This window comes from Microtus oregoni, unplaced genomic scaffold (assembly GCF_018167655.1).
Source record: "Microtus oregoni isolate MIOR12 unplaced genomic scaffold, Mior012 000008F_ref0000371, whole genome shotgun sequence".
Classification (NCBI taxonomy): domain Eukaryota; kingdom Metazoa; phylum Chordata; class Mammalia; order Rodentia; family Cricetidae; genus Microtus; species Microtus oregoni.
This window is the reverse complement of record NW_024543067.1, coordinates 43120668-43148068: the sequence shown is the minus strand read 5'-3', so window position 1 is coordinate 43148068 and position 27401 is coordinate 43120668. Positions and strand designations below refer to the sequence as shown.

The 27401-nt window shown below is 42.3% G+C and overlaps 1 protein-coding gene across 1 annotated transcript in view; it reads right to left on the bottom strand.

Annotated features, from left to right (window-relative positions):
* LOC121451365 (beta-galactosidase-1-like protein 3) overlaps window positions 1-7234 on the bottom strand; it is a 28787-nt gene extending 21553 nt beyond the window's left edge. The window contains exons 1-5 of the mRNA XM_041656828.1: window positions 7107-7234; window positions 5280-5393; window positions 4914-5126; window positions 1261-1329; window positions 581-676 (exon numbers count right to left, since the gene is read on the bottom strand). Of these exons, the coding sequence (XP_041512762.1) occupies window positions 581-676; window positions 1261-1329; window positions 4914-5126; window positions 5280-5393; window positions 7107-7234 (620 nt within the window). The remainder of the gene's footprint in view (window positions 1-580; window positions 677-1260; window positions 1330-4913; window positions 5127-5279; window positions 5394-7106) is intronic.
* Between the last annotated feature and the right edge of the window lie 20167 nt (window positions 7235-27401).

Sequence of the window (27401 nt, the reverse complement as noted above, 5' to 3'; positions counted from 1 at the left end):
GAGGAGCCACAGGGATAACCTGATGGCCGAACCTGGAAGTACTAGTGTCCTGTCACACAGAAGGATGCTGGGAAAGGACCCTGTGTTCTCACCTGGGCCTCTATCAACCGGGATAAGGGAATGGCCAGTGTTATGATGAGAGAACATGCCAGAAAAGCAAGAAGACAGAGAAGGAACTGAGCTCTCTGGGACAATCCCAGATGTTGTCTTCATGTTCCCTGAGAGATTTCAGTCCCTTTCTTCCAGCTCATGAAAAGAACACAGGTGTCCATTACCCCTTTTCTGTGGAGGAGCAGTATAGTGACCCTGGCATTGCCACAGCTGCCCTCGCACTGCTGTTCATGGGCACATGCTCAGTGCACCAGGACCCACATCTCAAGTCTGATTCTGCAACCCAGGGTGACCTCAGAACACAACCTCCCCACCACATGCCTGGCATAACTGCCGGGGCAGGAAGTGCAGAGTTCAATTCAGGGCACAAACAGTGCCAGGAGCAATCATGCTCACCAGCTTGAGAAGTTATTTATTGTAAAGCAAAGCACCTGCCTAAGTCACAGCTCTGGATTCTGGGGTAACTCACCTGGGTAACCCACCTAGGTCAACCTCAGCACAGATGTATGGCCCTGGTCGCAGAATCACCCACAGCCCTATAGATGCGGCCAGCGAAACATAGGCCCTAGGAAGGGAAACAAAGTCAGCCCCTTTCTGGTTGGCTTAAAGGGGAGGCTGGGCATAGAGGGAGCCCACAGACACAACAGGATGTAGGGATGTCCTCCATCTTCCTTCCCTTCCTCTCCCAACCATTGGTGGGGAGTGACTTCCCCTAAACCCACGACAGCAGGGAACCCCTGCTCCAGGAAGGAGACCAGAGGCCCTCTGTGCTGGGTCTCTACTAACTCTCAGTATCACAACCATTCCCAGGACTCTACTGGAAGGGTCACACTGAGTACAGGGGCTCAGTCCCTATCTTCAGCCTTGCTAACCTGAGGAAGTCCCCATCCCAACTCAGGTGATTGACTCTTCTATAGTTTGGCAACTTCTAGTGTCTTAGACCCCTAGCTTCTGTGAAAGGGGAGGTCAGAAGTTACAGGATGGCAGGTCATGGCTAGGGAGTGTTCAGACTCTGTGTGCAGACCCTTTCTCCTAAGAACAAGTCTTCAGAGCTAAGACATGATGAGGGCTCCTCTTAAAAGTCAAGCATACTCCTCCCCAGCAAAAAACTTGCTTGGGTTATCTCACAGTAACAGAATGACCACATACTCCAGGTCCAGGATCTCAGAGAAGTCAAATTTCCCCTTCTCTTGCTCATGGAGGTTCCAAGGGATGTAGCTGGAAGAGGGTACAAAGAAGTACAATAAGCATCATATTTCCCCCTATTCATACAACATACCAAGCCCTAGTGTGTGTTTATGTTGCATCAAGTTGAGGTTTCCAATGAAAATTAACCTCCGCTACACAGGTATAACCATCTCTCCCTTATTATTCAACTGTGTTTCAAGATAACCAATAATCCTAGATTTTCATTGGATTATATATGTTCTTCCACAGCCTTCTATTTTATTTGTTTGTTTTGTTTTTAGAGACAGGATTTCTCTGTATCTTTGTTGCCTATCCTGGAATTCACTGCTGTAGTTCAAGCTGGCCTCGAATTAGACATTCACTTCCTTCTGCCTCCTGAGTCGTTAGATTAAACTCATGGGCCACCATATCCCAGATAAAAGTGTATAGTTCATGTTGGCCCTGAACTCCAGATCCTTTTGTCTCTGTCTCCTTCAGTAAGTCCTACCAGCCTGCAACTCCACCCTGGCCAACTCTTTTAAATAACTACGAAATGATATTAAAAAATGGGAAAACACAACCAAAAATATGTACAGTTTTCAACAATTATTAGTAAGAATTAACTAAAACAAGAAAAGTCAATAGTTTCTATGAGCAAGAATGATAAAGGACAGTCCCACCCTCTCATGCTCAGGAAGGAGAGAGGCAGCCAGGGCCAACACCCACAGGGCTAAGGGTACCCCGTGTCAAAGGACATGTGTTTGGTTCATACTATGTGACTTTGTGTGTGTCAACAACACAGTTTGGAATTAGGACTCCTAACATCCTGTTTCCTACTAATTGATTTTTAAACATGCGGTTTTTGTGCAGTGAGTGATTTGGGGTGATAAAATGTGGTGTATCACAATGGAACTAAGTGCATTTAGGTGAAGAAGTGAAAAATTTAGTCTGCTGAAAAGAATATCCATAGCAACACTTATAATTATAACTTGAGAGGACAAAATGAAAATTTTGAATGCTACTAACAAGTGACATTAAGGAAAAAGTATAAAAATAAAAATAAAAAATAAAGAGATAAGGTAAAATTGCTCCTCTAACTATTAGCAGGAAAATCAATTCTAAATCGTGAACAGATAATAAATGTGGCCTGAAATAAAAATGGGAAAAGAGGATCCATCCAGCAAACGCACTCTCACGGCTTTCTATCCACTTAATAATGTAGCATTGAGTAAAGAAGAAACTGGCTGAGAGGAGGTAGAGAGAGCAGCTCTAAAGCCAGAGTTAGAGGGATGAAATGGATAAGAAACAAAGATAAAAACAGCAAAGGAATGATACGGATACAGATTTCAATGGACAACTAACTTCAGGATCTGGGCCGAGGAGGTGGTCCAGGGACAAGGGCTTGTCCCACAAGTGTGAGGACCTGAGTGAAAATCTCTAGAACTCATGAGTATAAAAACAGGATGTGTACCTCAATCATCTTTAACCACAATGGTCCTGCCTGGGGTGGAAGAGAAGACAGGAAAATTCTGAGAAACCCACTGGTCAGTTATCCTGGCACACACAATGAAAAGACAGCAGAGTTTCCATATCAAACAAGGTAAACAATGAGGACAGACACACACACGTACACACAAACACACACACACACACAGTATACACAGACATACACATGGCATGTCTACTAAAAGCATAAATAATTCAATAACCAACAAATTTATATGAGGTGTTGTTAAGACTAATTTTCAATACCCTATGTAGTTCAAGGTGGCTTCTAATTCACAATCCTCCTGCCTCAGCCCCTCAGTGTGCTGACACTACAGACACACGACCATACCACACCTGGCCACATCCTGTTTCGAAAAGGCAACTAAATAATATTAACAGGGCCTATCACAGTAAATGTCATTAATAGGTCCATATTGCAACAAAATTATAAAATGACAGCTAAAAATGATAAACACGAAGATAAATAAATAAAAGAAAGCATATCTCCAAATAGCTAATAGGTCAAGAAGAAAAATACCACCAAATTGATGAAATATTTTAAAGTAGAGTTCAACTCAGAAGAAAAGAAGATGTAAGAGAAGGAGATATTAAATGAATTGAAATAGAAAAGCAAATAGTACAGCCTTAGTTAATCTTTGGAAAAGTCACCAGGAAAGCTGTAAACTACTTGTTTGGAAAGACAAAAAAGCAAAAGATGAGATTAAGAAAGGAAGAATAGCCCAACTGCACAACACTATGTATAATTTCTGGCAAGCACAGGACAGAAAAATGGAAAAATTTTAGTCTGAATAAATCCATAAATAGAAAGGAAAGGAAAAGACATCATCAAATACATTCAGGGGAAAGAGAAGACATGATGTCATAATCAACAAGGGCCCTAAATCATCACCCCATAGGCGTGGATTACATCCCATGCTCTTACAGGTAAAACTTTAAGAGCATTTATGGGTAAGGGTAAGTCTGTGTAAATCATTTTCAGTGAGTAGAAAAAGATTCACTCTGTGACCTTACATATAAGACTGAGATGAAACTGGACAAAGGTGCACATAAAATTTAAATCAATTTCACTTATAACCATAGATAAACATACTTATAACAAATCACTACGAAACCATGTCTACTAGTCGATGCATGCATGTACACCTGGGGATGTGTTGTCACTAGAGTTCATTAAAGGACCGTAAAGTGACTGGATAAATGCTTGTGTTTATATCCATAGATTAGCGCTGCTCTTGGCCATCATCAAATTAATTTCAAGTAATAGGAGCTGATCAAACTGCTGTGAAGAAGGAATGCTGTGGTGCTCACTCTACACTGTCTGTTGTGCCAGCACTCCAGGGCTGAGGAAATGTCACCAAAGAGAAGATGGAAAAAATAGAAGAACAAAAGGATGGTGAGGGGTACTTTGGAAGAATTTTTCTGGACATGACATGGTCATTGCATTCATGACCTCAGGAGGGCTGTTGTTACCTGTAAAGATCTTCACAAGACTGGACCTGACAGCATTTTGTCATGGAAGAAAGAAAGGTTCATGAACCTCCCAGGGACAACTGATAGGCTAGAGAAGGAAGGGACATCACTTCCTTTAGTGGTGTGGCCACTGATGATAGGTCCATGCCCCAGGAAATACCCTCCCATTCATACTCATGCAAGAAACCCTAACTAAACCGAGTCTGTGAAAATAGACATGAAATAGAAAAGGCATTTGTAGAAAAGCAGAGTTTCAGTGGGAAGCTGAGATGTAAAGGAAGGTGAAAATGACCAAAATTCACTATATACATGTAGAGATTGCCAGAGAATAAGAAAATAATGAACGAGTAGCTATTATAGAAGTTTGAAATTAAGATCATTTTGTTTATATCTCCGCCAAGTAAACTAATGACACTTTCTGTAAAAGCACACATACTCTATCAACTTTATCCAAGACTTTGATCACAAAGCAAACTAAGGATGCTATTTAAGGGACAACTGGACACAATGTAAAAGCACCAGCTGGAAATGGCTGGTCCACAGCTGAGTCTTCCTGCTGTGCTCTCAAACACAGAACCCTGACTTTGCCAGTCTGCAACCCTGACAGGAGCCCTGTAGGCTACAGCTGGCCATAAAGGCTGGAGAGAGGTACTCACGTGGTGACAGTGTTGAAACCACAGGCCTGAAGCTTCAGCAAGCGGTCCTTCCAATACTCCCTGGGCACTCGGAAGTAGTGGATGGAGCCTCCAATGATCATGAACTTGTGACCTTCCAGGGTGAAGTACACTTGGCCCTGAGCATTCTTTTCAGTGCTAAGTCCTACAGATCTGTCCTTCAGCTTGGAAGGGGTCAAACGAGACCACCTAAACCTGGAGTGGAGGGGAAAGAGAGGAGGGTGTGTCAAGGCCAATGTGGGCCTCTGGACCAATGAGGCTCCTGTTAGCAGGGCACACTAGACTGCTTGTGTTCGTTAGTCTCCCCAGGAAAAGAAACAAAGCTCCCCGCTCCCTGCTCACACCAACCTGGCAGGAGACACTTGAAACACGTCATCTCTGAATTCAGAGTGAGGACCAAGACCTGAGAAGACAAGTGGCAAGAAGAAGATGGCCAGAATTCTCCTCCAGGAAGGACACTTTCTGCAAGGAAAAGAGACATTGACAAGGGGAACACAGTGGCTCCTTGAGCCATAGGGGCTAGGAGGCTGTTCCAGAAACTTCTAGAGGCCCATGGCAAAGGACACCCATCGTGGGCAGGTGTTTTCCCAAAAAACCTAGTGTAAAAGAGGCTGTAGCTCCACTGGCTCCACCCAAGTCCCCCAATTCCAGGGATCCCACAAATCCTTCCCCTTAGCACCTGAAACAGGATACACCACGACAGGACAAGGCTGGGATATTGGGGTACGGGATTCAGGAAAGGTGGGGCTCTCCATGCACAGGATCCAGGGAGGACACCGCCAAAGCACCTCCTCGCCATCCACAACTACACTGTCAAGTTCAGAGTTATCGTACAGAGCCGTGAGCAGGGCAAGGTAGAGAAGAAACTGCAGAGGAAAGAGCTGGGGTAGAGAGACTTGAAATGGGAATCTGGGTGCTAGCACCACAAATCCTTGCACATGACTGACTGGCAGACCTACAGAATACCCTGTGAGAAGTCTAGAGGCCACCCCACGAGCACACTCAGGATAATGGGGTTGAGGGAGTTCAGGAAGGGCATGTGTCTCTAAGAGCTGGCAGAACTTGAATCTTAGAGTCTGGTAACCCCAGAGGAAGCAGAAAAGGTCACCTGAGGTATGCCATTGCAGGAAGTCAGGGAGAAGAGGACCAGGCAGCTCCTGCTCTCTCGGGTGCCTCAGAAACACGACCTTCAGTCAGGACTAACAGCTGCCAGGCCTGATCCAGCCTCAATTCAGTGCTGCTGACTGGATGAAATTCCTCAAAAGCTGGGGGCTGGTCCCAGAACCTTGACACCACCGTGCCACCCCAGGCCAGCAGTCACTACAGCCAATGACTAGGTCAGGGTCTTCCTGGACAGTGTGCATCAGAGACTGCAGGGTGTCCCAGACTCCCTTAGCACACAAATGCCTCTCAGTGCTGGCAATGAGAGGGGAGGATGGATCACCAGGGTTATCTCGGCCTTGGCCTTCTCACGCAGTGTGTACAGGCAGCTGTCTCACAACAACAAGGTCAGAGAGGGTAGGGAAAATAGGAGATTACTTCAGGGAATTCAAAGTTGATAAGCCCTTTGAGGGAAGTCACAGGTTACAAAATTAATATACCAGAATCAACAGCCTTCCTTTCTACCAAGAAAGACTGACAAAGAAATCAGGGAAGCAAGTTCATGCCCAATAGCCTTTTAAAAAAATCTTCCAGAGCCAATCTAACCATAGATATGTTTGATGTATTATTTTATCAAATACTTCTTCAGCCTGCTGTTTCCCCGTCTCCTCCCATCACTCAGTGATATGAATATTAGGACTTCTGTCATTTCCCATGGGCGTCTTTGATTCTGGATTTTCTGTTTATTCGCTCATGTTTTCAGGTTTTGTGAATTATTCTTCTGCTTTCAGCACATGTATTCTTTCCTCCGTCCACTACAGACCACATGCTCTGAGTTAGTCTAGAAAAATATCACAAAATAATTATAATTTTTATAAAAATTCAGCACCCAAAAAAACTACCCAAAGGAACGGAAAAAAATACTGCCCTGAATAAACACACCTTTAATACCTGTTTGTGGCTGTAATGCCAGATTCTGGATGGAAAAACACATAACTGGCAAAACAAGAAACCCAAAGACCACAAGACACAGCTGGGAGAAAATGCCCAGGGCTTGAGACACAGGCAAATCACCTACTCTCGCATCCCTTCTCTACCCAGTTCCCAACAGCTGTCTCAAAGCCTTGTGCATGCTCACACTGGTAGAACTCTGTTGATAGCTCACTGTCTTCATCCTCACAGAGTAGTTCTCCAAAGGCCATGATACTCTAAGCAGAAGCGATTGTGTTCTTGCATTGAATGTCTTGGATATTTCCTTGCTAGCATCTACCTGATGTTACATTGTTTACTTGTCCACTCATTTCTTGGGGATTTTGTTTATTTGTTTTGCTCTTTTCCACCATGAACTTTAGATAGACATGTTTTTTTTTCTTTTATTTATTTATTTATTAAGGATTTCTGCCTCCTCCCCGCAACCGCTTCCCATTTCCCTCCCCCTCCCCCGATCAAGTCCCCCTCCCTCATCTGCTGGAAGAGCAATCAGGGTTCCCTGACCTGTGGGAAGCCCAAGAACCACCCACCTCTATCCAGGTCTCGTAAGGTGAGCATCCAAACTGCCTAGGCTCCCCCAAAGCCAGTGCGTGCAGTAGGATCAAAAACCAACTGCGATTGTTCTTTGCATTAAAAAAAAAAAAAAGAATTTGCTAAGCCCTCCGGTGTTGGAGCATGCCTTTAATCCCAGCACTCAGGAGGCAGAGGTAGGGTCAGCCTTGTCTACAAGAACTAGTTCCAGGACAGGCACCAAAGCTACGAAGAAACACTGTCTCAAAAAACCAAAAAAAACCAAAAAAAAAAAGTTTTTGCTGAACTCAGGCTTTCATATATATTTATGAAATATATATGAAATAAACATTTCATTTATATATAATGATAGTATATATGTTTAACATATATGAGACCCTGAGTTCAATTCTTAACACTGAAAAGGGATAGAAATTCCTGTCTTAGACATCATAATGTTTTATTTTAATATGGTCATGGACATTTCATAAAGTCAAAACCAAAGTATCTATTGTCTTAGGACTAGCAAGGGCACCGGTCATTTAAAGAACGGCAACACCACAGACTATGGTTAGTGAGGCATGGCGTAGGACACAGCTAAGGGACATTTCAGTTCCTGACATTGCAGTAAACACATCCAGCGCACTCCTTGGAGTCAAAGGCGGTAAAGAGAATAAATTATCCACAGCAACCACATAAAGCTACACCTCAGCTTCAGGAATCTCAAGACTTCCTTCCAGGAATGGAGGTAACTTGGTTCTCGCTTGTCAAGCATGCCCACAGTTCCATGCTCAACTCTAACAACTTAAGAAATAAAAATTCAAGGAAAAAGTCCACATTGGAGAGCAAAAATTTTATCATCATTCCTTAAAACTGATATAGTCTCGAAGAGGAGAGCTTCTCGCCTTCCTTAGCAAATGCATCAAAAACTTCATTTGATGGGAAGACACGAGGAATGTCCACTAATACCTTCAGAAACATCACCCATGGGCAGCTCTTGGCACTCTTTGGGTCCTTTTGAGAACTAACTGAACATTGCCAGAATCTTCTCCTTCATCTCCACAGCAGAGGGAAACAATAATCTAGAACTTTTCACTCTCAGGACATTTAGGTTGACCTTGATACCACTTTGAATTGTGAGCCTTTGTCTTACCTTGACTCCTGCAAGCACCCTACCATTGGTCCACACTCCAAACCCCATGTATCCTAGGTTTCAGTTCCATATCTTGAGCAAGACTGAAGCGAAGGATTGGGATTCTATAGTATGCCATGTCTATCAACCTGTGCTCTGGTGAAGCAGAGACCATCAGTGTCTAATTCTTTACTGGATCCCAGCAGCTCCAGAATGTCTGGTATGCAGCATACCCTCAACAAGTGTTTGGGTTATAACTTTACCCAGGCCCTGGCATCCATATATCCAAAGTGTCTGGAATGTTCTAGTGGAAGTTCCACTTCAAGCCCCCTACCCCATCTCTCTCCAAATTCTCCTGCATCTCAGATAGCCTGCCAAATGATGACCCTTTCCCCAGAGATGCTCAAGTCCACTCCCACAATGTATTTAAATGCCTCCCAGGAAAATATACAGGTGGTTTTCTGGTCTTTCTTTCTGATCTCCTTCCTCTCTGGTGAACTGGAAAATCACCTGGGAGTGTTATATTTAATAAGCTTAGGCCTTTTCTAATTCAGTTTGATTTGGTGTGATTTGGATTGCTGCATCAGCAGAGAGACTTAATGGGATGCAGAAACTTTTCAGAGAGGCGCAAAGGAAAATAAACCAAAATGAAAGACAAGAATAATGTAGTTCTAAATGCTGATATTATCTGACCAATCACTTCCTCACTGTGAATTGTATACGATGTTCCAAAGAAGTCTCTGTTGTTTTGAGAATAAACTGGCTCTCAGAACACAATTGTTCCTGGCTCCAGGGCCTTGTCACAGAAAACTGAGATCATCTGGCGGTGATATGGTTATCAAACTTGGGGTTCACAGCCTGTGCCCTAAACCAGGCTTGGCCAACACTCCTCAGTAACCCATTTGAAAGAGTGAAACTAATAGTTAAGAGTGACAGTTTATGATTTATCTAATAAACAGTGCTATGCAGATGAAGAAACACAATTGCCTTTAAAGGATATTATGATGGGGTTGAAGAGATGACTCAGTGGTTCGAAGTGCTTGTTACTCTTGGCGAGGATTTGCATTTAATACCTAATACATTCACAATGATCTCTAACTCCTGTTCCAGGGCATCCAATGCCCTCTTCTGGCCTCCCTGGGTACCAGGCACACCAGTCATGCATGTGATGTAAGTAAATACATGCAGGCAAAAAGCTCATACACATAAAGTAATCTAAAAAGAATACAAACAAAGAGGATATCTGGGACTTGGTGGCTCACACCAAGAATATCAGCACCTGGGAGGCTGAGGCAGGAGGATTAGTAGTTACATGTCAGCCTATAAGAAAGATCTTGTTTCAGCAACAACAACAAGAGAAATAGGAAAAAAGAATGAAAATCCAGTTTTGGGTATGAACTCATAAGAGTGTGGGCAGTTGTCTGTACCTCTGGAATCCTTAGTGCTCTTGTTATTAGGAGTTCTATGCTTCGTGACTCCTTTTAGATTAGGCAGAGCACAAAACAATACTGTGTGGGCTGATGTTTTAAAACTGTTAAAATCAGTTTAAATAAAAGTGTTGGCTTTTCAGGCGTCAAATTCAGGGAAGATGGTTTAGACTTCTGGTACTTGCAGCTTTGGAGGTCATTTGTAGAGAGGTGGCACTCAAGTGACATTTTCAGTGCAACGTCTCTGTTTGTGTGGAAGCTTCCCCACGGAGGAAGACCCATTGTGAGAGAGTAGATGAGGGTTGTTTCAAATGTGTGTCTCTGGAGAATCCCCAGAGCTGGAGACACCAAAGCTCATGTTGTCACAGCAAAGGCCCACGGCCTGAGAGACAGGAATTGAATCATTAAGTTGTACTGGCTGAAAAGACTGCACATGAACACCCTAAACTCTTCCTTCCATCCCATCTCCTGCCAGAATTCTGATCAGACAGGGAGAAGGCTGTAGCCAGGAAGGACAATCAGTTTCTGGAGCTCAGCCTTGCCCCTCCTCCCCCTTGTCAGGGGATCAGCAGTGCCTTTGACACTCGGATTGTCTGTTTCATTCCCATCCTTTGCGCTATTCCCTCCTGCAGATGACTGGACTCAGACACTTCTAGAAACAGTCAGTTTCTGCTGGTCTCCCCTTTGTACTCCGCCAAGGTGTCTAGTCTGGGAAAGCAGGGAAGGCCAACTCAGCACAGCCAAACATTAATACTGTGTGCACACTAAGGAATTAGCACAGATGTGCAGATTCCTTTTTACAACACGGGATAGAGATGTGGCCGTCTAGAATACAGAACATGAGCACACTCCTGTCTCTCCTTTTGGTCCCTTGTCAATATCGGTTTCTCTGGACACACAAGAATATATTGAATACGCTATTATGAATATAATAGCATTGAACAAATCTAACTTCATTGATTAGATTGCCTTGTTGAAAGCATTATGGATTGATGGTACTCCTATCCACTTCTACTGGGACACTGGAATACCTATGTAGCCTAAAAATAGAACTGTATACATCCTCCATTCCATGTCTATAAACTCTGATATTTCCAACATACAGTGTCAAAGCACATTTTCCTTTCTTTCCTTTCTCTTTTCCTCCCTCTTCCCTCCATCCCTCATTTCTTTCTTTGCTTCTCCTTCTCCTATTTCTCCTCCTCTTTCACACAGGATCCTGCTATGTAAATCAGGGTGGCCTTGTAATGATTGTTCTGCCTCTGGCTGTAACTTGGCTTAACATTCTGTGCCACCATGCTTTATCAGGTAAATTTTTTCATAAAACAATACTGAGGGCAAGAAAAGATTTCGTTATGTAAAAGCCAAGCGACTGAGGTTTCTAGAAATGATGTCTGAGGACGACTTTGAACCTTGTGGAATGGTCATACCAAGTTGTATTCACATCCACACTACACAGAAAAAAGCTTGGGGATTGGAAACCCTGAGTTTATTTCTCACAACTCAGACGGGCTCCTCCAGCCTCTGGGGCTTTATGCCCATTGGAAACCCAAAGGTAACACTGACCCACAATTTCTTTCTTGAAGTAGCTAAATCCTAGACATGGACGATCTTCCTGAACGTGAGTCAAGACTTCTCCCCGTGTTCTCCATCTTTATATATGCCACCTTTGCATGGCAGAATGATGCTGTAATTACCATTTATAGCAGTAGCTTCTTCAGCTAACTTTGTTACAGGTGCCCTGGAACTAACTTAGGGAAGTCTCAAAATCAAGTCAATTGAAGAAGTCCAGAAGTCAATTGAACAGTTAATTGACTAAGTTCCCTTTCTGAGAGGCAGAAAGGAAATTTATTTGATGTAGCTAGCTATATTGGGACAATAAAGAGAACAAGGGGTTAGCCCTGTGTTGACGGTTAAGGGAAGAGGGGACAAACACTATACAGTCTGCAGGGTTGGCAAAACTGGGCTTGGTGATTAGTCCTGGATATGCAAGACTTGGAAAAGGCATCCCTTGAGGGTAATTTGGTTCCTAGGAGATGATCCCTTCCTTCTGCTTGTGGGTGGGGCCTTCTCCTTAAGGACTACCATTTCTGCCAGGCTTAGGGCAGTGCCTGGAACTGGACAATCTGTAGATTATAGCATCTTGGCAAATCTTGAAAATAGTTTAAGTACTTTTCTCTGTGTCTTCAGTCTTGAGAGGAGAGGGCAAGCGGCTTTAGAGACAGATTTGTTAAAAGACCACCATGCCCACATGCAGAGATGTACAGGAATTTGACCCCAGGGTTTGTTTTTATCGTAAAATTGTTTAACTGCACTCTTTGAGAATTTTGTGTGATGTGCCTTGATTATATCCATCCATCCCCCCGCCCCCCATAGCCTCTTTTTCTTTTACCCAAAACGTCCACTCAGTTCTGGCCATATAGTCTGAGATGTGTGGCCTTCTGCCAGAGCATGTTCTGCTTCCCAGGGGCAGTACTTCTGACTCATCCCCTCCTGGAAGCTATCAATTGCCTATCACAATGATTAATTTCCTCACCAATGAGACACAAGATAGGTTATCTGGGAAGGGATAACCTCAACTAAGAGAATGCTTTCAATAGCTCAGCACCGTGGGACACCTGGTGAATGGCTGGTGTGGTAGGGCCCAGCCACTTTATAGGAAAACCAAGGCTCTTAGGCAGCCAATAGAAATTGTAGACAAGTATCAAAGAGAACTGATCCTCTTTCCCATGTCTATTGTGATGGATCCCAGAGATTTGATATGATACAAAATGAGGTTCAATATCAAAGTTCAGAGTTCAAATACCACGTGTGTCATTTTTGATTTATTTTTTTCCCCTTTGAGCAGAGAATTGATGGAACTCTTCATTCTGAATCTATCTTTTATTTTTTATTTTTATTTTTTATTGAAAAAAAACAAAAATTTCCACCTCCTCCCAGCCTCCCATTTCCCTCCCCCCTTCCCCACTCCTCTCCCCCTCCCCCCCACTCCTCTCCCCCTTCCTCTCCAGTCTGAAGAGCAGTCAGGTTGCACAGGTAAGTTCTAGGCTGGTGCAGGACATGGATCAGGGCCCTGCTCATCCCCACTAACATGGACAGTCACATAGGGAACTATTGGACGGGTGTAAACAAGCTCACCTCGGCCAAAGTACCAGTCCTGATATCACATAGTCCTAGACTTAGCGTAGATACTTAGCAGATCCTAAAGAATTTATTAGGATCATGAAGTGATAGTATTATGGGAAAATGCCAAGAGCATGTGAATGGGTCCAGGGACAATACTGAGGTCATCTAGTGCAGGGTGACAGCTGTTGTGGACTGCTTCCTTCTTCCTTTTGATACATCTGCTCTTATTACCATACCCTGGAAAGTGCAGAGTCTGGGATCCAAAGCCTTCATTCAGCTCCTAGGTGTTGCTATGTTAGCTGACCTTGCCTTGGTCCACCTGTATGTTCAAAGTGTGGTTAAATTTAACTGTCTTCATCATCAAAGACAGTGTTCCTCTGTGTGTGGTGTGGCAATAGCTAGGACAGTTCTTTGTGCTTTGCAAAGTAGGTAACAAACACTGTCTTGTCACCCTGTGTACTCACCCCGAGTCACAATGTTTCAGAGGCACCCCTCTCTCTCTTTACAGCATTGGTCACTCTCAACACGCCAGCCTTTGAGAAGGATTCTTTTCTTAAGCTTCATCAAATGCAGGTGAGATTTTCAAACAAGCCGAGTTCTATCTGTCTTCCCTCACGATTATGCTATCTATGCAAATGATGTTAGGGAAGACAGGAGTTGTGACGGGGCTATGACTGGCTCACCCCGAGCCTTAGTGGAGTTCAAAGCCACTTGATGAGAAATGGAGAGAGTGAACTTTCTTCCACAGCCTCCAATCATTGGTCAAGTTAGTGAGGTTACTTTGGGAAGCATGTGGGTCTTATGTCAGATGAGAAGTAAATACGGTTAGAGGGATCAAATGGTGACCTTCCTCCCAGAGGACAAAGTCAGGAAATGGGCCATCGCTGGTGCTTTTGGGAAACTCGTTCTCATCTGCTGGTGCTTTTAGTAGAAAGGTAGGATTCTGGGTTGGTTGCTGTAGTGAAAACACAGAAGAAATATTGGTGGCAGGAAGTGGGTATATTTAAGACCAGCCCTAAGGAGTGTAATGTTTTCTGTCTCAAACCTTCATGTTAAGGGAGCAAGGTGTCTTAGTTAGGGATTCTGTTGCTGTCAGGAAACATTATGACCCACAAATTTTGGAAGGAAAGGGTTTATTTCAGCTTACATTTCCAGCTGATAGTTCATCACCAAAAGAGGTCAAGACAGGAACTCAAAGCAGGAAACAGGAGGCAGGTGCTGACAGACGATCACTACTTACTGATTTCTTCTCTATGTCTTGCTCATTCTGCTGTCTTTTTTTCTTTTTCTGTTTTTAAGCTTTTAATCTATTATTCGTGACTTTCACATCATATATCTGCATGCCATGCATCACTCTGTACCTTCATATCCTCCCTCTGCCCTACCAAACTCCCCGCAAAAACAAATAAAATTTAAGAGAAAGAAAAGAAAGAAAAAAAGAAAAAGAAAACTATCATCATAGGAACTGTAGTGTGACACTGAGTCACACAGTATACCCTTTAGTTCATATGCCTTTCCTTGTAGATGTTCATTGCAAAGAGTCATAGGTATGGTTCAAGGTTTCTGGTTTCCGATACACTATCAACACTGGGCCCTCTCTGGTAGTCCTCTTGGGTAATATGTTGTTTTGTGTCATTGAGATCCTGCAAGTTTGGATCTGCAGGACCAATCCCTTCACATGCTCCAGCAGATCATAGATGGTGTAGGTGTTGGGGTGGGTGACCCCATAGCCCTGGTTCTGGGCCTAATTGGTTCCAGAGTTGGTCAGCCTGCCAGCTTTCCCTTGTCCTCACCACCAGGGTAGCTCTCCAGCACTGCCCTGGCTAGTTCAACCTATGCAGCAAGGAGCAAGGGGCAGGACCAGTTCTCAGGCTTTCCTGCCCTCAGGGCTGGATCACCCACACTTCTGCTATAAGGGTCAGCTCCTACTGTGTTGCCTAGGTGAGGGATAGGAGCCACTCTCTCCTGTGCTGCCAAGCTGGTGAGGGGCTATGCCATCTTTCCTCTTGCCATAGGTGGTGAGAGGTGAGGGAGGGGGGAGGGCATCTTTGCCTCACCCATGCCACCACACGGCAGACAAGGGCAGTGGGACCAGATCTGCCATTCTCATGCCCTCAGCGTCAGCATGCCCACAGACACTCCAGTCTCGGTCAGTTTTACCCTGCTGCCCTGGGGAGGTGTAGGACTGTTCTGAATACTGGAGCTGGTGATGGTCAGGGCCAGTTATCCCTAGTGTTACAGCCAATGAGGGGCGGGCCATTTTTTGCAGCCCTAGCCTATTGACCTTCAATATTAACAGGAACCATGGACATCAACACAGGCCACAGTTGCAGCAGTGCCATGCACCCAGACATGGGTCTTGGCAACAGCTCATGCCTAGACACAACACGGCCGTGAGTGGCAAGGAAGCTACTCTTCTCAGCCTGTTCCTCTCTCTCTCTCTCTCTCTCTCTCTCTCTCTCTCTCTCTCTCTCTCTCACACACACACACACACACACACACACACACACACACATCCTCCACCATAAATTTGCTTACTGTAATAGTGCCAAACCACCTGTGCCACAAGGCACCAGGCAGGCCTCTCTTTTCTCCCCTCCACTCAGGGTAGGCATGTGGGTCTCCTTTTCCCACTCAGTCTTAAGGGTGATGGTCAGGGTTGTGTTTTTTCTTTGCTGCTCTTGGCAGTCAGCCTGCATTCTTATAGACTACGTGATCACCAGTGCACAGATGACACCACCCACAATGAGTTGGGCCTTCCACCAAAAATCACTAATTAAGAAAATACCATGCTGACTTTGACAGCACGTACATTAATATTGGAATGATAGAGTGAAGATTAGCATGCACCTGAGAAAAAGGTGGGAGTTGGTGGCATGCGCCTTTGATCCTAGCATTAGGGAGGCAGAGACAGGCAGATCCCTATGAGTTTAAGGCCAGACTGGTCTACAAAGTAGAAGTCATGGATGTTACACAGAGAAAGTCTGTCCAAAACAACAACAACAAATCAAACAGCCATGCCGTTGGATCTTGTTCAAGCATTTTCTCAATTGAGGATCCCCCTTTCAGATAACTCTAGCTTATGTCCAGTTGACATAAGACTAGCCAGCATACATAATTAGGTGTTAAAGGCTTTTGTGGAATATTTGGTAGAAAATCCAGCAGTTGGTGGAATCTTCATGTGCAGCCTCTCCTTTCTTTGAAGTGGTATTGGGTAGAATGTTTTATTCTAAATATAGTCTCTTGTCTTTTTCTCTGAAATTCAAAGTTGGTCAGAATCTTTCTTGGGTTGTATCTTCCATGTTTTAACGCAGATAAAAAAGTATTCTCTCTCTCTTCTTCCTTCCTTTCTTTCTTTCTTTCTTTCTTTCTTTCTCTCTTTCTTTCTTTCACATATATGTTAGCTGAAGATGGGGGAGATAACTTACATTAGTTATCATGTGTTTAGAATAAATACATAAGCTCTTCTTTCAGGTCCAGGGAGGATGTGAGGAGAGGTTAGAAATATCTTCCTCTGTAGTCAGTGAGGTATTGGTCCTTAGTAGTATAAGACAGAGTTCTTTCTACCTTTACTTTTTAGAAAACTGTGTGTGTGTGTGTGTGTGTGTGTGTGTGTGTGTGTGTGTGTGTGTGTGTTATAGGTACATGTGTATCATGGTGCATGTGTGGAGGTCAGATAACAACTTTGAGGAGCAGGTTCTCTCCTTTCACATTTACCTGGTTTCTGGAGATCAAACCAAATCTGCCAGGCTTTCATGGCAAGAGCGATTACCCAATGAGCCATCTCTTCATGCTCTGTTCACTTTTTAGCTGTTGGTCAGTGCTTTCTTTAGGTTCCAGGTTTTATCAGCATCTTTTATCGTGAGTAAATGGGATGGAGTGGCCCATCCTTTGGATGTGAAAATCCAGAAAGCACAGATTAATAGAAAGGCATCAGAATGTGGCTGAATTGCTGTACCTCCTGTTTAATTCCAGCTTAATCTCCAAACTTACCAGATATAGCAATTATCATAGAGGCTAGAAAGTCTCTATCATACACAATTTTAAAGAGACTTAGGTCTGGGTTCGGGAGTCACACTCATCTAGAACTGGACCATTGAAAGTTTAGTAGGTATTTTGAAAAGGTAGTTTTCTTTAATTAAAGTTTTTTATCTTTATTTTCTGTTTGAGTGTTTTGCTTTTCTGTATGTAAGAGCTCTACCAGTGTGTAGTACTTCCAGAGAATAGAAGAGGGCAGTGGGTCCCTTAGAACTGGAGTTACTGGTGGTTGTAAGCTACCCTGTGGGTGTTGGGCACAGAACCCCAGCCTAGAGCAGCCAATGATTTTAACTGCTGACTCTTTTCTCCAGCTGCACCTTTTGCTATTGTTTTGTGGGACAGATTTTCTCTGTGTAACAGCCCTGGATGTCCTGAAACTCACTCTGCAGACCAGGCTGGCCTCGAACTCGCCTCTCTCTCCTGAGTGCTGGGATAAAAGGTCTCCACTGTCTGGTCAGCTCCTCCTTATTAAGCAAATAGTTCATCTTTTTCATTTTTCCCAAATGCTGTTCATACAAAAGCTGTTTTGTTGGAGGACGGTCATCTTTATATCTGTTGATTTCATTGGTTAAGCAATAAAGAAACTGCTTGGCCCTCATAGGTTAAAACATAGGTGGGTGGAGTAAACAGAACAGAATGCTGGGAGAAAGAAGCTGAGTCAAGGAGTCGCCATGATTCTCCCACTCCAGGCAGATGCAGGTTAAGATCATTCCTGGTAAGCCAGCTCTTGGGCTACATAGATTATTAGAAATGGGCTAGTCCAGGTGCGAGAGTTAGCCGAGAAGAGGCTAGATAGAAATGGGCCAAGTGGTGTTTAAAAGAATACAGTTTCCGTGTAATTATTTCGGGGCATAAGCTAGAGCTAGCCATGTGGGCGGCCGGGTGCTGGGGACGCAGCCCCGCCGCTCGTATTACAACACTGTTTGATGGACTAGATCACACTAACCTAAAGATTCCCTAATAACCCAAATCTGAGAATGTCCATGACGAATGTAATCTTTAGGTTATTTGGAAATCTTTGCTCACCATTTAGGTGATGTCAGAAACAAAGAATTGCTTTTTACTGTCTTGAATAGAGCTTGGTACCATAAATCTGGAAATAATTTCCTTGAGCAAGATTTAATTATTGTAGTTGTTTTCTCAGTTCTAGAATGCCTATCTCACCAGCCTGAAACCTGCTATTTCCCCGTTCATTTGCTGTTGACCAGTATCTCCTCTTTCGTTCCAACAGTATTGGTACCTAATGAGGCAGAAGTATACAGTCTCAGAGAATTCTAAAGTCTTTAGCTAAAATCTCACCAAAGATAATAGGAGAATTTTTAATATAACTTTTCATATTTCATACATGGGTAAAATGTTTTGATGATATTCACCACCCCTACACCTACCCCTAATTCTTCCTAGATCTATCCCCAGCTCACCTCCTTCTCACTTTATGCCATCTTTTTTAAAAACTTTATTTCCTCCTTTTGTTTTTAAATAAACTATGGAGTTAAATATACTCATATACTCAGTGGTAGGTCGTGGGGCCATCCACTGGTGCTTGAGCCCCAGAACCATACCCTTAAAAAACAGGACTCTCCCTCCCCCTACTCATCAACTGTCAGTCCTCAGCTAGGGTTGGTGCTTGTGAGCCCCTCTGCTCCCTGTGTTGGACTATTGACTGGATTGTTCTCAGGCAAGTCTTGTGCAGGCAAACAAGGAGAGCTTTTGAAATTCGGAGATGAAAGCACCCAGAAGTATTAGGAGGCTTTTGATGCTGGATTCTTGTTTTCAAAAGCAAACAACAATCTTTGCCTTTGCCTTCAAGTATGCTGTAAAAACAAACAAACAAACAGTAAAACCAACACCAAAATAAAAAAATAAAAATTCCCCAAGCAAGCAAACATAACCTAAAGTAAAAGCTGCTCACCAAATACACACACACACACACACACACACATGCATGCACACACACTCACACAAAACAAGAGAAATAAACCTCAGAACAACCCTGAAGGAACAAGTTGAAAACTACCCATTTTTTCCCAGTATAACAGTTGCTGAAGAATTTCATGATGGAATGAATATATTATACAATATGTTTATAGTCCTCAAATCATGAAAAGACCTATATTCATTTATATGGCTTTTTTAAACTTTCAGAATTTTAGTGTTAGAGGGCAATTTACATGCCAGATTATTTCACACATAAGAATTTTTTGTTGTTTTTTATTGAGTTATACATTTTTCTCCACTCCCTTCCCTTACTTTCTTCTCCTCTTCTACCCTCCCCCATAACCCCCATGCTCCCAATTTACTCAAAAAATCTTGTCTTTTTCTCCTTCCTATGTAGATCCATGTATGTCTCTCTTAGGGTCCACTTTTTCCCAGGTTTTCTGGGGCTATGGACTGTAGGCTGGTTTTTCTTTGTTTTATGTCTAAAAGCCACTTATGCATGAGTACATTTGGTTATATTTGGTTTTCTGGGTCTGGATTACCTCACTTAATATGGATTTTTTAGATCCATCTATTTGCCTGCAAATTTCAAGATGCCATTATTTTTGCCACTGAGTAGTATTCCATTGTATAAATGTACCACATTTTCTTTATCCATTCCTTGTTTGAGGGGCATCTAGGTTGTTTCTAGGTTCTGAGAACTCTGAATAATGCTGCTATGAACATAGGTGAGCACATATTCTTATTTTATTTTATTTATTTATTAAAGATTTCTGCCTCCTCCCCTCCACCGCCTCCCATTTCCCTCCCCCTCCCCCGATCAAGTCCCCCTCCCTTATCAGCCCAAAGAGCAATCAGGGTTCCCTGCCCTGTGGGAAGTCCAAGGACCTCCCACCTCCTTCCAGGTCTAGTAAGGTGAGCATCCAAACTGCCTAGGCTCCCACAAAGCCAGTACGTGCAGTAGGATCAAAAACCCATTGCCATTGTTCTTGAGTTCTCAGTAGTTCTCATTGTCCGCTATGTTCAGAGAGTCCAGTTTTATCCCATGTTTTTTCAGACCCAGGCCAGCTGGCCTTGGTGAATTCCTGATAGAACATCCCCATTGTCTCAGGGTGTGGATGTACCCCTCGCGGTCCTGAGTTCCTTGCTCGTGCTCCCTCTCCTTCTGCTCCTGATTTGGACCTTGAGATTTCTGTCCAGTGCTCCAATGTGGGTCTCTGTCTCTGTCTCCTTTCATCGCCTGATGCAGGTTAATATTCAGGAGGATGCCTATATGTTTTTCTTTGGGTTCACCTTCTTATTTAGCTTCTCTAGGATCACGATTTATAGGCTCAATGTCCGTTGTTTATGGCTAGAAACCAAATATGAGTGAGTACATCCCATGTTCCTCTTTTTGGGTCTGGCTTACCTCACTCAGGATAGTGTTTTCTATTTCCGTCCATTTGTATGCAAAATTTAAGAAGTCCTTGTATTTTACTGCTGAGTAGTACTCTAATATGTATATATTCCATGCTTTCTTCATCCATTCTTCCATTGAAGGGCATCTCAGTTGTTTCCAGGTTCTGGCTATTACAAAAAATGCTGCTATGAACATAGTTGAGCATATACTTTTGTTGTATGATAGGGCATCTCTTGGGTATATTCCCAAGAGTGGTATTGAGCACATATTCTTAAGGAAGTTTGCAATACTGTCTGAATTCTTTCCAAAGACTCTTATTTGGGAATGTCTCCTTCCTCTGAGAGTCTGTAATTATGTATCAGCGTAAATAAATGCAAGGCAGATATTAAAGAATATATACAGCTTTAATGTTTAAATAAACTTACAGAACCGAGGTTCTCGTGCAGCCGTTTCACAGGAGGCAGGAAAAGGGACGAGCCGCCTCCAGCGAGCCCGATTTATCCATATGCGTTCGTCCGAGGCAAACCCGCCCCCTTAAGGGGCTGGCTTAACCCTACATCTCCCCCGTTTGTCTAAATAAGACAGAACTAAACCAAATATAATTATAAACAATAATAACAAATGATAAATATAACAAACAATATTGAGAACAAAAGTTTTCCTAGACATTCTATCTCAAGTAGTCTAAATAATATAGAGAGTAACTACAATTAAATAATCTTCAACTCCATCAAAGATCTGAGAAGGGAATAAATATTACTTAAAAAATGAGAGATATCCAAAATGTGCAACAAATGACAGAGACAACTGACTACCTGGGCAATCACCCAAAGTCTCGTTTGCAATGTTGAGTCAACCAACTTTGGCTAAGGCCTAACATAACTGACATATCATTATCAAGTGCAAGGAACTTTCTTAGAATTATCCTTCCCTGTCTTGGCAAGATAAGACAATCCTGTTTCATATCTTAGTCAATAGTTGAGGTATGGGCTTTTCTTAACCCAAAGGCCAGTTCTGCCAAGAAGACAATCTCCCAGTGGAGTGTCTTTGGTGCTCAACGTTCTCTCGGGAGTAGAGTGGTGTTGCCAGGAGTAATTTGTCTCATTGGCACAGAATTCTAGGTTAGATTAAAGGCCATTTTCTACAGCTCTTCAAAGAGGTTAAAGATTATACTATCTATACTAAATATAATCTCTATGTATCTAAAAGACCTGATTAACCTAAAAATAAATATGACAAACATATAATTCTCAATACTTATCTAATTTGAAAACTAAGAGAATAAACAACTGTGCAATATATGAAGACAATGATCTTCACCTGTAAACAATGTCATTACATATCAAATGTAAACAATGTTATTACATAAATAGTATCAGAGGTAGAAATTTACATTGTGATATGATAGATGTATCCATACAATATAAGCATACTCTTTTTTTTTTTTTGGTTTTTCGAGACAGGGTTTCTCTGTGGCTTTGGAGCCTGTCCTGGAACTAGCTCTGTAGACCAGGCTGGTCTCGAACTCACAGAGATCCACCTGCCTCTGCCTCCCGAGTGCTGGGATTAAAGGCGTGCGCCACCACCGCCCGGCTAAGCATACTCTTATACAAAAATAGAGGTAGGAACACTCACATTCAATATTCAATATATCAATATACAAGAAACAGTACCAATATAATTTTCTAAAAACAGTAAGTCACAAATACCAATCATCCCATCAAACCAGTTAATCCCCCCCCTTTTTTTAATATAACCCTAATTCCATACAATATCTCCCCATCCCCTCAACCCTAAACCAACCACTAAAAGATGTCCCTAACCCTGTAGGCAAACTCTGTTGGGAGAGGGAACGTTGTCCTCTTAGATTGCTTCTAGCTGACATGGGGGCGACGTTCTTCTTTGGGGTCCCTGTGAAAGCAAATGATGGTAAAATTCCCAAATTAACCTTTGACCTAAGAAAATTATAACTAGTCTCTGAGCGTTTTGAGAATGTCCGGCCAGAGTGTTGTCAAAAATGTGCATCATTCGAAATTGTCTCCTGCAGTTGGTACCAAAAAACAGGTCTAATATTAGCGCTTAAAAAAAAGAAATTCAAGACGTCATAAAAACCAGATTGAGTTGATGTTGTGGGGCCCCATCTTCATCCTGGAAACTTCAAAGATTACTGTAGGAAAATATGTTGCTTGTTATGGGAAATTTAAACATTAACAACAAGGACATATACTGACATATAAAGAAAGACACAGATATGAGGAAAGGCAAAGAAAGTTCATCACATATAAAATTATTCTTATTCTGTCCCATTTCATGGCTCCTGACCTGAGACAGAAACTGAAATATCTCTTATCAGCAGGCTTGGAATTGAAGAGGGACTGAACCATAGTCCAACTCCAAAACCAGCTCTACAAATTTATAAAGAAGTGTTCAATAAAACATATAAATATATATAAAAAAAATCAATACTTACAGTATGTATAGAATTTTATTGTTGATACTTAGTGGGTCGTAACTATTTTCCATCCATCAGTAATTAAATACTCAGGGTCCCTTAAATTCTTTGAAGATGAGTATTTTCCTGTGGAGATAAGAAAAGAACCCTGCCCCCAACCAGTCTGTAAACCTTACCCTCAGTATGCTCGCCATCCTTGTGAATGAATTGTTATTTATCTTTTCCAAGTGACTTCTCTTCTTCAAACCGAATCCTTATTAATTTTGACGGTATCCATAATTTTTCCTCACCTGTGGAGATAAGAGCAAAACCCCTTCCCCAACGCAGCACATTTCCTGGCTTCCATTGTGAGGTCAGCACATCCTTGAAATAAACTGGTTGATTTAGTTCAGCAGACTTTTCCATTATCCAATGTCTTTCTGCAGCCGTCGTTCCCTTCTCATTAGCGTTGAGAAAATTCAAGGTTAACAAAGCATTATGTAACCTATTTCTGGGGGTGTTTTCCACCCCTTTCTGTTTGCTCAAAATATCCTTTATAGTTCGATTTGATCTTTCTATGACTGCTTGACCTGTAGGATTGTATGGTATACCTGTAACATGCTTGATATTGTAATAATCAAAAAACTGTTTCATTTTCCTAGAGACATAAGCAGGACCATTATCTGTCTTTATTTGTGTAGGTATACCCATGATAGCTATGACTTCTAATACATGAGTGATTACTGAATCAGCTTTTTCTGAACTTAAAGCAGTTGCCCACTGAAAGCCTGAATAAGTGTCAATGGTGTGATGAACATACTTCAATTTGCCAAATTCTGCAAAGTGGAACACATCCATCTGCCAGATTTCATTCCTATGGGTGCCCTTCGGATTATCCCCTGCTGACAGTGGTGTTTGGTTATAGAAAGAGCAGGTAGGGCATTTCTATACAATCTCCTTAGCTTGTTGCCATGTAATAGAAAACTCTTTCTTCAAACCTCTGCTATTAACATGATGTTTTTTTTTATGAAATTCAGAGGCTTGTAGCACACTACCAATCAATAATTGATCAATTTCTGCATTACCTTGTGCTAGAGGACCTGGAAGACCCATATGGGATCGGATGTGTGTTATGTACATAGGGCAAAGCCTGTTCCTGATCAGATCTTGAACCTGGATAAACAATGAGGTTAGTTCTGTATCATCAGGTATAAATTCAGCAGTTTCAATATGTAAAATAACTCTGTGTATTGTGAATCAGTAACTATATTAATAGGTTTTTTAAAATCTCTTAGTACCATAAGAATGGCATATAATTCTGCCTTCTGGACAGAATCATTGGGACTTTGTTCCACCTTACCCAAGTCTTCTGATTTGTAACCTGCCTTCCCTGATTTATTGGCATCAGTATAGAATGTATGGGCTCCAGTTATTGGAGCATCACGGACGATTCGAGGAAGGATCCAAGAAGTTCTCTTTATGAAGTTAGGCCGCTTGCTTTTTGGATAGTTGTTATTAATGTCTCCCCAAAAATTAGCACAAGCTCTTTGCCATGGTTCATTATCTTCCCATAATTTCTTTAGTTCATCAGCAGTGAAAGGCACTATAATTTCTGCTGGGTCTATGCCTGCTAGTTGACGAAGTCTCAGCTTGCCTTTTATAATTAACTCAGAGACTTTTTCCACATAAGTTTTCAGTTTCTTACTTGGTTTATGTGGTAAAAAGATCCTTTCCAAGATAATATCATCTCTCTGCATTAAAATTCCTGTAGTAGAAATTTTTGATGGTAGTATGACGAGAATACAATCGAGCTCTGGATTCACCCTGTCCACATGTGCCTGTTGTAATTTTTCCTCAATCATTGTCAGTTCCTTTTCTGCTTCAGCTGTTAATTCTCTGGGACTGTTTAAATCTTTATCACCATCCAAGGTTTTGTTCAAATGAATTATTAGATCAGGTGTTATTCCAATAGCCGGTCGTAGACTGGAAATGTCTCCTAACAGTCTTTGAAAGTCATTAAGAGTCCATAGGCGATCTCTCCGAATTTGTGCCTTTTGTGTCTTAATTTTTTGCAAACCTATTCTATAACCTAAATAATTAAAAGAATCTCCCTTCTGAATCTTTTCAGGAGCAATTTGCAGTCCCCATTTGGGTAAAAGTATCTGTATTTCTTCAAACAGTCTGTTCAAGGTATCTATGTTTGAATCGGATAACAATATGTCATCCATGTAATGGTATACTATAGATTTGGGAAATTTCTTGCGTATTATTTGCAATGGTTGGTTCACAAAATATTGGCACAGGGAGGGGCTATTTAACATACCCTGGGAGAGGACGGTCCAGTGGTACCTCCTCAAAGGTTGAGAATTGTTATAAGTAGGCACTGTGAAGGCAATTTTTTCTCTATCTTCTTTTTGCAAAGGTATAGTGAAAAAACAATCCTTTAAATCAATAACTATGAGAGGCCATCCTTTTGGTAATAAAGAGGGCAAAGGAATTCCAGATTGCAGAGGGCCCATAGGTTGAATAACCTTGTTGATGGCCCTGAGATCTGTCACCATTCTCCATTTACCTGATTTTTTCTTAACCACAAATACAGGAGAATTCCAAGGGCTGGTAGATTCTTCTATATGTCCAGCATCTAGTTGTTCTTGTACCAGCTGTTCTAAAGCCTGTAACTTTTCCTCAGCTAAAGGCCATTGCTTTGTCCATATTGGTTTATCAGTCAACCATTTTAGAGGCAAGGCTGTTGGTATCTCTGAAGGGACATCAATTGCTTGTTCTTGCACAGCCCTAATGGCCGGTTTTCTCTGTTTGTAATATCTTTTAATATTATTCTCAGAAATATAGGCTCTAGAAGTAGCAGGAATGTTAATTTGGGTATTCCATTGTTGTAATAGGTCACGACCCCATAAATTCATTGCAATATTGGCTACATATGGCCTTAATTTTCCTATTTGTCCCTCTGGCCCTATACATTCAACCCATCTCATGCTCTGCCTTACTCGAGATAGGGTTCCAATTCCCAGGAGCTGAACATTTACATTCTGAAGAGGCCAATATGGATGTCAAGATTCTGGGGTAATGATATTTACATCAGCACCTGTGTCCAGCAGGCCAGTAATAAAAATGCCATTTACACACACTCTCAGCTTAGGTCTTCGATCATTTATAGAAGTTTGCCAAAACACACGTAACTCATCTTTCTGATCACTATTGCTTGTAACAGTAGGCATGTGGCTTCCTAATTGTCATGATGAGGCATGTTCTCTGCAGAAACTGGAAATGACTGAACCATTTTTGCCATGGGGGCCTGTGAGGCCCCCCCTCTCACATTTCCCATCTGTATCAGATTGCCTTGTCTATCTCTTTAGACCTGCATTAATTCGTCCAATGTCTGCCTTTTCCACATAAACCTGAAGGCTGAGTCCTTCTATTTCTGTTATTTCTAGAAGATGCATTATTATTGTTTCTTAAAATTCGTTGTTTACAATTCCTTTTCATATGACCCATTTTGCCATAATTAAAACATTTGGTATTCTGGTGTCTCCTTTTACCATTGGAAATTGCTTCTTCTACCCATGCTTCAGTGCCATAGTCAAATGTGTCAACATTCAGTGTATGCAAGACCCATTCTTCCAAGGGCGCTGATCTGAACTTTAAAGGCCCCAAGATCTTTTTGCATTCCACATTTGCATTTTCATAAGCCAAAGACTCAATCATTATACGTCTTGCTTCTGGGTCAGATATCCCTATTTGTACAGCCTAGCTAGTCTTTGTAAAAAGTCACTAAAGGGTTCTCTCTGACCGTGTTTAACTCTGACAAATGATTCCATTCTCTGTCCTGGGTCTTGTACCCTGTCCCAAGCCCTTAAGGCTGCTGTAGTACACATGGAGAGTGTGTTTTCATCCAAATTAGCTTGTTCCTTAGTGTCGGCAAAGAGCCCTTCACCTAGAATTTTATCTAGGGAAATGTCAATTCCCTTCGCCTTTTCCTGCTGTTCTAAAAGTCTAGCCTCTTGCCTGAATAAGCATTTCCATTTCAATTGCGGTCCACTCTCAAGGACCTCGGAGCTCAGCTGGAGCCAGTCCGAGGGGCTTGCTCTGCTTGTTGTGGCCCAAGATTTTAGCATCTCTTTAACAAAAGAGGCATGCATCCCAAAAGTCATGACAGCCTGTTTAATTTCTTTGAGATCATTCATACGCACAGGCTCCCATGTATCTTCCTTGATGACCCTAGGGTTTCTGGAATCAATCACTTTTTCTGTTGTTATTACTGGAAAGGCATGTAGAGCTGTAGGTAGAGCTTTGTGGAAATTGTCCCGGAGGGATTTATCCACAGATGTAGTTAAAATTTGCCTTTCTAACCTTTGCTCTT